This window comes from Oncorhynchus tshawytscha, linkage group LG15 (genome assembly GCF_018296145.1).
Source record: "Oncorhynchus tshawytscha isolate Ot180627B linkage group LG15, Otsh_v2.0, whole genome shotgun sequence".
NCBI classification, from domain to species: Eukaryota; Metazoa; Chordata; class Actinopteri; order Salmoniformes; family Salmonidae; genus Oncorhynchus; species Oncorhynchus tshawytscha.
Genome location: NC_056443.1, coordinates 21752642 through 21765863, shown reverse-complemented (window position 1 = coordinate 21765863; position 13222 = coordinate 21752642). Strand labels below are relative to the sequence as shown.

General features: G+C 48.4%; 1 protein-coding gene across 1 annotated transcript in view; it reads left to right on the top strand.

Annotated features, from left to right (window-relative positions):
- Nucleotides 1-13222, top strand: part of LOC112233838 (insulin receptor substrate 1-B) — an 84778-nt gene that overhangs the window by 35146 nt on the left and 36410 nt on the right. The window contains 3 exon segments of the mRNA XM_024401725.2: nt 3719-4023; nt 5262-6773; nt 6775-8419. Coding sequence (XP_024257493.2) covers nt 3719-4023; nt 5262-6773; nt 6775-8419 — 3462 coding nt within the window.

The window sequence follows — 13222 nt, the reverse complement described above, 5'->3', positions numbered from 1 at the left end:
CTATATGGTAATATTTGTCTCAAGGGGAGGGGACAAAAGGTACAGTAAATAAAGTATGTATGAATAGAGACGTGTGTGTGTGTGTGTGTGTGCTGGACTTCACACTGCAGTTGGCTGTAGACTTGCCACATGTGAAGCAGAATGCTGTGGTAAGGTTGTAGTTAGGTTATAATAAGGTTGTAATAAATTACTTATCTTGTATGAATAGAGGTGTGTGTGTTTAAAACTGCAGACATTTACAGCCATTAATAACATGTTTGGGATTGGAATGTTGCAGTAAGGTTGAAATACAGTAATGATAGGCTACATGAAGAGTAGAAAGTGTTCTATTCATACGGTGGTTGGCTGTAGCCACTGACTAACCACGTGGAAAAGCCATGTGAAGCTGAATATTGTAATAAAGTTGCCTTATGGTTGTCATGCGAACATGAACCGTCTTACTGTTCACCCAGGGAGGTGCTCCATGTAGTCCAGGTGCACAATGTCACTTTGACTATTATTGCCATAATGTTTTCTTATGAATCATCAAGACTGCTGCTGAGGGCTTTAATAAATGATCACTGTGTGTGAGGGCTGAGCTCGTTTGCAGTGTTATCTATCCAGGATGGGTGTGAACGTTTAAACGCTAAGACAACATTGGGACATTAACGCAAAGAAAAAAATCCCTAACCAGAAGCGTTTTTTTCTTTTTTTCCCACAAAATTAAAATTATAGTGCATTTATCACAAAACTACCACTAACAGGTCCCAATCATCATCATAAAGGGAACATTTTAAATGAAACAATTAACAAACGCATCAATGCTGTAAGGAGATATGTATCATTCGTGAAACTAGCCAGCAGCAGGCAAGCTACAACAAGGTAAATCAGCTGATGAAATCACTGGCGACCGATACACATATTTTGCGTAGGAGTAGAGATGCCTTTTTTTGTCAACTTTCTTACTGTATCAGAGTATGAGCCTGTGTCTTCCCCAGTGCCCATGTTTCATAGCGAGCGAGTCATGCACAAGACAGGCAGCGGTAGACAATGGCATGCGCGTTTTTGGAATATTGATAAGTAGCAGTTGTGACGTCAAGTACGCATCGTCTCATTGCTCATTTTGGCCAAAACACTTGAAGACTCAAGTGATCACTATTGAACACAACAGCAAGTGGCACTTGATAAACGGCTTAGGGGCCAAGTGTTCGGTTTGAGATTTAGCCTATGAATGAGGAAGGTAGAACTTGATGGAAAGCCGTTTTTGAAACATTTTCCATTTGTCACATCCTTAATATCCAGGTGACTTCATGCTGGTGGTTCATCCCTGGTCTGTGTGCTGGACTTGACTGTACGGTTACCTCACTGGCTTTGCATTGCGTGAGCTAAAACCCTGCTCCTTCTCCACCACTGGCTCTGTTAGCACTACTCTGCCAGGGAAAGGTCCCTTGGAGGAAGCACCAGTCACATCTATAATTCACACACTTCTGTGTAATATCAAATCCACCTCCCTCTTATGTAACGTTAGATGGATATAGCCTATTTGGTCACTTTAAGGCTATGAGAATTTCAACAGAAAGGGTACCAGTGCTACTGAGGTTTTCGGCTGCTCTGATTGCTGCAGAAGGTGCACATGGATCCGTGCGTGCGTCTCATTAGCAGGTGTAGGAGGGGAAACGGTGGCCTTGCGAGACCCAAGATCAAAAAAGGAGTTTGGGTTTTTGAGTGTTGATGTGGCATTCACGACGCACAGCTGATTTCTAACAATGTTTTCGTAACAAACACAGACCTGCTTCACAAATAGCTGAGGAGTTTTTTAGGAGAAAATAAATACTTGGTTGAGCAGTATTTGGCATAGGGATCTGAGGCCTTGTGTGGGAAGGATGGACAGTAGAGTGGAATGGGATGGTAAGACGGTGACCAGGAGGGAAATGGTAAGGTAGCCTTGATACTGAAAGAAAAGCAGAGAAGAAGTGTAAGGGAAGGAAGGAGATATATTTTTAATTCCATTATTATTGAGTCTTGTTCAATGCCAGTCAGTACCATCCAGAAAGTCTACCTCTTTTCATTCCTCTGATTTCATTCATTCTTTCTTTTACATTTTCTTCTCTTCTCCCTTCATTTTTTCTCAAGGATGTTTTATTTCCTGTCTGCGTTCCCTCATCTTGCTCAGTCCCTTTGCCGCAAAATCTCTAAAGCATCTCTTTCCTTTTAGTAAATCCAAAGGCAGCTGGCAAGACAGGACTACACACACACACACACACACACACACACACACACACACACACACACACAGCAGCCCATTAAATAGTCATGTGTGGCCCAAGAGTGACTCATCTAATGTAGGGGACGTGCCTCATACACAGCCGCTGGTCTACTGTCTAAGCCACTGGCATAGACTCTAACAGAACACAACAGCTATTCTGGTTCATCATTCATTTAGTTGTAAGACAGCCAAAAGAACAGACAGGCAGGTTCCCCATACTGCGACCGCAACTAAATGTTTTGGAAACGGTTGTGGAAAAGTTAGTCATAACGGAGGTTGAGTATGTCGTTGTGCGTTCGTGCCGAAGGTTTTTGTATATATATGGTTGTGATTGTTGGGTTGAAGAGAAGGCACGGTAGAGGCAGAGGAACAAACACACACACACACAGAGGGCCAAGTTTCCGTGCACCTAATTGAGTCTCTACTATCCAGAAGACAAGGCAATGTCACTTCATGGAAGTACGTGAACACACACACACACACACATATGCACACGCTCAAGTCTGATAATAATGTTGGAGGTTATGGAAGAGTGGAGGTTCTCTTCTATTAAGGTGAAGTTGTCAGACGTGCCTGTATGAGCTAGTAGTCTAATCGTATAGTTTCAGTGTGTGTGGGTCAGTCAAGGAATCATTGACCCCATTCTTATCTATGAAAGCAGTTATTAAACAGGTGCATACCATTGATATTGACAGAGGACGTCATTGTTCCCTATCAGACCAGGTGAGCTCAGTCTCAATAATTGTGTGGTCTTCTCTATACGGTGAATGACCTGTAAATTAGTGTCTTCATACTGCAACTCAACTCTATACAGTAAATTAGCTATTCTATAGGGTTCTAATGTATTCCGAATGTCTCAAACCTGCAAACACCAACCAAGTATATGGAAAGAACTCTGCATAAGGGCCCCAGATTTGTGGGATAGATGGTATCTGTTGCAGTGTCAGTTAAATTACTTTCACAAGTTTTCTTTTTTTTCATAGTCTTTGTCCTTTTGAAGTGTTTGAATCCTCAACAGTTTGAATTTTCCGTGTGTATGTGTGTGGCCACCGAGTTGGAACATGTAGGTGCAGGGAGAGCGGGACTCGCAAGCCACAGCATGCTCGCCTGAAAAGCGGATTGTTCAGAATTTGCTAAAAAAGCTCGATATCAGCAGAGCTTGCATAATGGCAGAGGCTTGTTCTCGTGGGCTACGTAAATAGTGCTTTCACCTCACATTCCCTCTGGCAACTGATGCACGGCGGACATGTTGGTCCTTTACAACGTTGGTGATTTACCACTTTGTTCCTTTGTGAACCTCCTCACAACCCACATTAATAACTGATCTCTCTCTCTCCATCCCTCTATCCACCCACCTGTCCCTCATTCTTTATCTTTCTTGTTCCATTTCTCTCTCGCCCTCTCAAACACTTTTCCTTAACTCTCTCTTCTCTCGGTCTTCATACATCTCTTCCCCACTCTCCTCCTTTCCAGGTAAGACGCCTACTACTGACACAGGTGCTGGAGGGGACTACGGCGTGCCCACCCCAGGCCCTGCCTTCAAGGAGGTGTGGCAGGTCAAGGTGTGGCCTAAAGGGCTGGGCCAGGCCAAGAACCTGGTGGGTGTCTACCGGCTGTGCCTGACCGACAAGACGGTCAACTTTGTCAAGCTCAACTCGGACGCGGCCGCCGTGGTCCTGCAGTTGATGAATGTGCGCCGCTGCGGTCACTCCGAAAACTTCTTCTTTGTGGAGGTTGGTCGCTCTGCGGTTACGGGCCCCGGGGAATTCTGGATGCAGGTGAGATGAAATGTAACACAGGCCCAATCTCTGGGGTTACAGCTGTGAATGGCTATGGTGTTTTAATTTAAGTCAAGCAGTGTATTCCTCCTGATGCATGACCATTTGATGTTGGCTAAATTCAAAGGAAAGTTACAGTAGGGAATTTGTTAAGTTCATTAGAGTTAACTTCACCTCAAATTGCAGCCCAAATAAACGCTTCACAGAGTTCAAGTAACAGACACAACATCAACTGTTCAGGCCGAATTGCTGCAAAGAAACCACTACTAAAGGACACCAATAAGAAGAAGAGACTTGCTTGGACCAAAAAACACTAGCAATGGACATTAGACCGGTGGAAATCTGTCCTTCGGTCTAATGAGTCCAAATTTGAGATACTTGGTTACAACCGCCTTGTCTTTGTAAGACGCAGAGTAGGTGAACGGATGATCTCCGCATGTGTGGTTCCCACCGTGAAGCATGGAGTAGGAGGTGTGATCGTGTGGGGGTGCTTTGCTGGTGACACTGTCAGTGATTTATTTAGAATTCAAGCACACTTAACCAGCATGGCTTCCATAGCATTCTGCAGCAATACACCATCCCATCTGATTTGCACTTAGTCCCACTATCATTTGTTTTTCAACCGGACAATGAACCAAAACACACCTCCAGGCTGTGTAAGGGCTATTTTACCAAGAATGAAAGTGATTGAGTGCCGCATCAGATGACCTGGCCTCCAAAATCACCCGATCTCATCCCATTTGAAATGGTTTGGGATGAGTTGAACCGCAGAGTGAAGGAAAAGCAGCCAACAAGTGCTCAGCATATGTGTGAATTCCTTCAAGACTGTTGGAAAAGCATTCCTCTTGAAGCTGGTTGAGAGAATGCCAAGAGGTCATCAAGGGTGGCTACTTTGAAGAATCTAAAATCAAAAATATATTTAGATTTCTTTAACACTTGGTTACTACATGGTTCCATATGCGTTATTTCATAGTTTTGATGTCTTCACTATTATTCTACAATGTAGAAAATAGTAAAATGAGTAGGTTGAATGAGTAGGTGTGTCCAAATGTCTGACTGGTACTGTATATGTACTTTGGTTTGCTCAGAAAACTTGGGGGTACAAATAAAATCACGTGGGCTGAATTTGGGCCGCCTATTGGGAAACCCTGGGTTAAATGTTAAGATTGTAGATTAGTGGTTAGTTAGAACATGTGGTTGTAAACACATAGAGTATGACTGTGTTGTGCCTCATGCAGGTGGATGACTCAGTGGTGGCCCAGAACATGCATGAGACCCTACTGGAAGCCATGAAAGCCCTGAGTGAGGAGTTCCGCCAACGCAGCAAGTCACAGTCCAATTCTGGGCCAGGTGGGGGAGCCACCGCCTCCAACCCCATCAGCGTCCCCTCGCGACGCCACCATCCCAACCCTCCCCCCAGCCAGGTGGGCTTCACCCGTAGACCTCGCACCGAGCCGCCCGGAGGGTCTGGAACAGGCGGCAACAGCGCAAACGCATCACCCACCCCCCGCCACAGTTTCCCCAGGTCAGGCACAGCCAGTGATGGGGTTAAAGGAGAAGAAGGGGTGGGGGGAGCGTGCGGAGGTGTAGGTCAGAGTTCCAGTCCTACCACCAATGGGTCCTGCTCCACCACGCCCATCCTCAGGTCCAAGTTGGCCCGTTCTGCCTCCACCCCAACCAAGAACAACTCCCTGAGCCTGATGCGCTCCATCTCCACCCCAGCTTCCTCCCCAGCTCCTAGCTTGTCCTCCAGCTCCAGCCACTGCTCTGAGTTTGGGGTAGTGGTGGGTGCAACCGGAGGAGGTGGAGGAGCAACAGGGACCGGTGCCTACAGCCGCCTCCACTCCCACAACGCCTCCGTGTCGGGCTCCCCCAGCGATTATGGCTCCTCGGATGAGTACGGCTCCAGCCCTGGGGAGCACTCTGCCCCCTCCCCCAACATGCCAGGAGGGTCAGCCAGGTCAGGCCGTTATCAATCCCTGGACGACGAGGCTGCTAACTACATCCTAATGGGCCAGCGTGGTGGTGGTGGAGCTCCAACATCTGGCTCTCTGCCTGCCGGAGCATCCAGCTCAGCCCCTTCTCACCAGCCCCAGACCAGGAGGGTCCTGCGGCGCTCCTCTAGCCGGGAATGTGAAGCCGAGAGGCAGTTGCTGAGCAAGCGGGCGTCCCTGCCTCCCATGGCCCTGGAGCGCCTGGCCCCGCAACCCCACAGGGGGGAGGAGGAGCAGGATGAAGACGTGGCGGACTACGCCATCATGTCCCGCAGCACCAGCGGGGATTCCTTCACCACCTGCATCTCCTCACAAAGAGACTCTGAGATGAGCCCCGGTGGAGGAGGGGGAGGAGGGGGATACCTGGACGTGGCTGTAGAGTTGGTTGGTAGTGGAGGTATAGTGCGGGATAACGGCTATATGTCCATGCTACCGGGAGGAGTTACCCAACCTCCAGTCTCCCTCACCCACTCGCTTTCCGTCTCTGACTCGGAGTCCAAGCCAGCGGATGACTACATGGCCATGACGCCTAACAACAGCGTGTCCCCCCCGCAGCAGATCCGGCCCCCTCCTGGCTCTGGCGACGGCTACATGATGATGTCACCCAACAGCAGCTGCTCTCCGGACCAGCGTGGCTGCCTGGGAGGTGTGGCCTGGGTGGACAGCAGCAGCGCCGACAGCCGGGCGGGCAGCGACTACATGAACATGTCTCCCATCAGCATCCGCTCGGCCAACAGCAGCCCCCTCCCCCGAGCAACCCCCTCAGACAGACCACCACCCCTCACTGCAGGCCCCCAAGATGGTCTACTCCTACTACTCACTGCCCCGCTCCTACAAACACACGCCACCTGGTGGACACTTCGAGGACGGTCCCGGCCGAGGCAGGAGGCCCAATGGGAGCAGTGATGTTAGAGGAGTTGGCAGGGCGGTGGTGGTTCGTCAGGACCCCAATTTGGGTGCAGTCCAAGGTCGCCACCTGTCCCTCTCCTCGTCCTCATACTCCTCCAGCTCTGCCAGCAGTGAGAGCCTAGGGGAGAACGAGGACAGGGCTCTCCAGGGAGCAGGGTCCTCAGGTGGGGGAGCTCACTCTAAAGACATGGGGCTCCTCCAGCAGAGACGGGCAGCCCCAAAGCAGGGCCAGCAGGGGGGACCCAGGACCCGGCCTGTCAGCCTGTTTGTGGACGTGTCCAAAGCAAACACCCTCCCCAGGGTCCGTGAGAACCCCCTCCCCCCAGAGCCCAAGAGCCCAGGGGAGTACGTCAGCATTGAATTCAAGGGAGATCAAAGCGCCAGAGGAGGGCCAGGAGGTGGGGGAGGGAGGGGACTCAGACACGGGATGTCCCTGCCTCACGGCTCCAGCCAGCACCCTTCACACCGGGCTGCCTCTTGCCTGGGGGGGTTCATGCCCCTCCCCCGAAGCCCCTCCACCCCCCAGACCCCCATCATGCCCCTCACCCCTCCATCCGCCTCAGAATATGTCAACATGGACCTGCGGCCCTCACCGTCCCCCTCTCCCCTCTCCCTGACACCACTGAGCTTCCCAACCTTCCCCACCCCACCAACGCCTCCTCCAATGATCCTGGTCCCCAAGGCCCACGACGAGTACAGGGTGGCCCTTCAGCAGCAAGGCGGGACAGAGGGTGCTGAAGCGGGTCCCAGGACAAACAGACAGACTACCCATGTAGTGGTGACTCAATCAGAGTCCCCTACCTCCTGCGGGGACTATACAGAGATGGCCTTCAGCCTGAAAAACAACACCGTCCCCAGCTCCACGTCCAACAACACCTTCCCCAAAGCCCCCTCCCCAGCCAGGCCCGATCCCCCAGTCCCTGTCGTCACCCTGGGCCTGGACTTCCCCCTGCCTAAACCTGGGCCCAACCCGGACCACGGGGCTAAAGTGATCCGGGCCGACCCCCAGGGCCGCAGGCGCCACTGCTCCGAAACCTTCCTCGCCTCCCCCTCTCTCCCTCCCCCCTCCTCCAACTCCTCCTCTGCTGCCTCTCTCTTCCCGGAGCAAGCCCAGGCCGTGGCTCGCCGGCTTGGGTTTGAGGGCATGCTGTGGGGGAATGGAGTGTCGGCCGAGCATCTCCCCTCGCAGTTCCTCCACCCTGGGCCTGGCATACCCGCTGCCCAGGCTTTGTCCATGGAGCAAGGCCTTAACTACATAGACTTGGACTTGGCCAACAAAGAGAGCCCTCATTCAGCCTTAGATGGGTCCTCAACCATACAGGCTATCCCCCCTCGCCTCTACTCATCCGTACTGAATGGGGGGGGCGGGGTGGGGGTGTCAGGGGCGGGCATCGGGGGTAGTGGCGGCTCCAACCTCAACACCTATGCCAGCATTGACTTCTACAAGTCAGAAGAGCTGCGGACGCATCCGAACGGAAACAAAGACGGTACAGGTGAGAGTTAATTTCTACTCCTTATGCCATATTTGGGGGGAAGGTCTAAATGTCCTCTCTCTGTGATGTTTTGTGTACAGCTTTGGCTGTGCTCCTGCTCCTCTTCCTATGCCACCCCTCTCTTTCTCTCTCTCTCCCCCCCCATCTCTCTCCTGTCTCCTGCTGCTACTGTCTACATTTTTCAGATGAAACGGTGGCATTTCAGATTCTGTCCATCTATGCTTATATGCAGGCCCACCTGGTGCTGGATTACCCAGCAGTCACCACAAGCACACACACACACGCCAATCAGGTCTTTGTTACTGTCTATTTACGCCTAAATGAGAAGAGATATGGTGAGTCTGCTATCTTTAGCTAAGTACATACTGTTTTTATCTTAGTACATATTTATGTAAGTTTATTAGCAGGAAATGGCTTCAAAATGGAAATGTGGAAAAAAGTAAATAGTTGGACTCACACTCAATATCACCAGCTGACATGGGAACGGCAGGGTAGCCTAGTGGTTAGAGCATTGGACTAGTAACCGAAAGGTTGCAAGTTCAAATCCCCGAGCTGACAAGGTAGAAATCTGTCGTTCTGCCCCTGAACACGCAGTTAACCCACTGTTCCTAGGCTGTCATTGAAAATAAGAATTTGTTCTTAACTGACTTGCCTAGTTAAATAAAGGTAAAATAAATAGATGTAGCTTATAACTCCTATCCTAGCCTTGCACTTAGCTCAATTTCTGACAAACATGTTCTCTGAGTAGGAGACAAATGTTCTCTGAGCGAAGCCACTGTCTTCCCTGACTGAGCCAGAATTGGCTCGTTAGAGAAGTCTGTCTATTTAAATAGACCCCAGTTAAACCCTGAGTGGGGATTTATAAACCAGATTGGGTAGTGAAGTGCTGAGTCGCGCTAGGCTAGCTAGCTTTCAAACAGTGGGCCTTTATGGAGAATGTTAGCACCGTTAGCTAGCTTTCAAACAGTGGGCCTTTATGGAGAACGTTACCACCGTTAGCTAGCCTCCACAGTAGGTATTTTGGGGAAATCTCTGGCTGTGCGTGTTAGCATGGTCGCGTCAGCGAGGCAGCGTGGGGCAGAATGTTACACGTTGGCTGGGAATGTTGAGAGGGGGCCAGTGTTTCACTACCGCAAACTGCTCCCAAATCAAATGCCTCTGTGCAGTGTCCCCTCCTCCCTTCATCCCTCCAGTCTATTCCGCCTCCCCCTTTTTCTTCCTCAAATAAATGACCCTTTTGTTCGGGTGTTTCTGCCGTGGTGTCTCTCTCTCTCTCTAACTTACACTCCTGTCTTTCCTGTCTTTCTCCTCTCTCTCCTGTCTCTCTCTAACTTACTCTCTCACTCAGTCACTCATTCAGTCACTCACTCACACTCTCTCTTTCTCTCTCTCTCCCTTTCCCTCTATCTTACTCTCTCCTGTCTCTCGCTCTCTTTCTCTCCTCACTGTCTTTCTTTCCTCTCACAATCTCTTTCTTTCGCTTCTTTCCCCCCCATCTCTCTCTCTCTCTCTTTTTTCACATTGTCTCGCTCCATCCCAGAACGATGAGTCCCCCTCTTATTGAGAAGAGAGGAAAGAAACTAGGATAGAGAAAATTAATGAAAGAGATAGAATGAGAGATGTTGTGGAGTACCCAAAAGTACAGATTGATCCTTAGACTACGGTGCGGTTTGGAAGCAATGAATCGTTTCGTCTGTGCATTTATTTAAGCCTAAAAATGTTTGGTCAACTAACTCCATGGTAATTGTGGGGAATATGTTTTCTGGCAGGCTCGTGTGTGTGTGTGTGTGTGTGTGTGTGTGTGAGATGCAAACTAGTCACTTTTCGGCTAAATTCACCGTTTTGAATCCAAAATAGTTGATTTGTGTAGATCCGATGCGAAAAGTGGGGTGGGGGGTTGGAGCACTACTGGCTGTAACGAACGAGTGATGCGCGTTTGGCGCAATACTGGCTGTATCCAAGGCTCAGCCCATCGTTCACATAACAGAATGCAGCATGCATTGGTTCGAATCCAGTGTGGCTAAATGTTTATGCTTCTAGATCCGACAGCAGCATCTAACAGGTAATATCTAACAATTCCACAACAAAACCTAATACACACAATCTAGTAAAGGAATGGGATGAGAATATATGAGTATAAAATATATGGATGAGCAGTGACAGAGCGGCTAAGATGCAATATATGGTAAAGAATATATAGTGAAGGATACAGTATATACATATGAGATGAGTAATGTGAGATATGTAAACATTCTTAAAGTGGCATTGTTAAAGTGACTAGTGTTCCATTAATTAAAGTGGCCAATGATATCAAGTCAGTAGGTATGCAGCCACCTCTCTGTGCTAGTGGTGGCTGTATAACAATCTGATGGCCTTGAAATATAAGCTGTTTTTCAGTCTCCCGCTCCCAGCTTTGATGCACCTGTACTGACCTCGCCTTCTGGATGGAAGCGGGGTGAACAGGTAGTGGCTTGCGCCTTCTTCACCACACTGTCTGTGTGCGTGGACCATTTCAGTTTGTTGTTGATATGTACACCGAGGAACTTTCCACCTTCTCCACTGATGTCCCGTTGATGTGGATAGGGGCTGCTCCCTCTGCGGTTTCCTGAAGTCCACAATCATCTCTTTTGATTTGCTGACATTGAGAGGTTATTTTCCTGACACCACACTCCGAGGGCCCTCACCTCCTCCCTATTGTGTCGTCTGCAAACTTGAGTTGGAGGCATGCATGGCCACGCAGTCATGGGTGAACAGGGAGTACAGGAGAGGGCTGAAACGCACCCTTGTGGGGCCCCAGTGTTGAGGATCAGCGAAGTGGAGATGTTTTTTCCTACCTTCACCACTTGGGGGCGGCCCGTCAGGAAGTCCAGGACTCAGTTGCACAGGGCGGGGTCAGGACCCAGGGTCTCAATCTTAATGATGAGTTTGAGGGCACTGTGGTGTTGAATGCTGAGGTGTAGTCAAAGGAAAAGCATTCTTACGTAGGTATTCCTAACTACACTGTTTGTATTCGGTCATGTTTCCAGTCGCCTTGCCATGATTAAATGCGGTGGTACATGCTTTCAGTTTTGCGCGAATGCTGCCATCAATCCCCGGTTTCTGGTTAGGGTAGGTTTTAATAGTCTCTGTGAGTACAACATCTCCTATACACTTCCTTATAAACTTGCTCACCAAGTCAGCGTATACGTCAATGTTATTGTCTGAGGCTACCCGGAACATATCCCAGTCCACGCGATCGAAACAACAATCGTGAAGCGTGGAATCCGATTGGTCAGACCAGCGTTGGATAGACCTAAGCATGGGCGCTTCCTGTTTTTAGTTTCTGCCTATAAGAGGGGAGCAACAAGATAGAATCATGGTCAGATTTGACAAATGGACGGTGGTCGAGTGCATTACTCGCTTGTGTACTGCAATCGATATGCTGATAGAATTTAGGTAGCCTTGTTCTCAGATTAGTTTTGTTAAAATCCCCAGCTACAATACATGCAGCCTCATGATATATGGTTTCCAGTTTGCGTAAAGTCCAGTGAAGTTTCTTGATAGCTGTCTTGGAATCCGCTTGTGGGGGGATATACAGTTGAAGTTGGAAGTTTACATACCCCTTAGCCAAAAACATTTAAACTCAGTTTTTCACAATTCCTGACATTTAATCCTTGTAAAAATTCCCTGTCTTATGTCAGTTATGATCACCACTTTATTTTAAGAATGTGAAATGTCAGAATAATAGCAGAGTGATTTATTTCAGCTTTTATTTCTTTCATCACATTCCCAGTGGGTCAGAATTTTACATACACTCAATTAGTATTTGGTAGCATTGCCTTTAAATTGTTTAACTTGGGTCAAACGTTTCGGGTAGCCTTCCCACAGCTTCCCACAATAAGTTGGGTGAATTTTGGCCCATTCCTCCTGACAGAGCTGGTGTAACCGAGTCAGGTTTGTAGGCCTCCTTGCTCGCACACACTTTTTCAGTTCTGCCCACACATTTTCTATGGGATTGAGGTCAGGGCTTTGTGATGGCCACTCCAATACCTTGACTTTGTTGTCCTTAAAACTTCTTGATACACCCTATCCCGTTAGCGGGATCATTTTCATAAACACCCGCTAAATTGCAGCGCGCCATATTCAAATATAATTACTAAACATATTTAATTTTCATGAAATCACAAGTGCAATAAAGCAAAACACAGCTTAGCTTGTTGTTAATCCACCTGTTGTGGATTATGTTTGGCGCATTATGTTCATTCGCACCTGTTTGGCGCATTATGTTCAGAAATCCACAGGCTTGAGCGGTCACGACATCGCCGACGAAAATTCCAAATAGTATCCGTAATGTCCACAGAAACATGTCAAACATTTTTTATAATCAATCCTCAGGTTGTTTTTAAAATATATAATCGATAATATATAAATTGGGACAATCGCTTTTTCAATAGGAGAGGGAGAGACAATGGCTGCCCCACTCAAACTCATGCGAACACCCAGCTATCCACTGACGCAATGTTATCTTTCTCGCTCAGCTTTCAAAAATAGAAGCCACTTCCTGGTTTGATGTTCCTCAGGTTTTCGCCTGCAATATCAGTTCTGTTATACTCAGACAATATTTTGACAGTTTTGGAAACTTTAGAGTTTTCTATCCTCATCTGACAATTATATGCATATTCTAGTTTCTAGGCCTGAGAAATAGGCCATTTCAAATGGGTACGTTTTTCATCCAAAAAATCAAAATACGGCCCCCTATACTCAACAAGTTAAGCCATTTTGCCACAACTTTGGAAGTATGCTTGGGGTCATTGTCCATTTGGA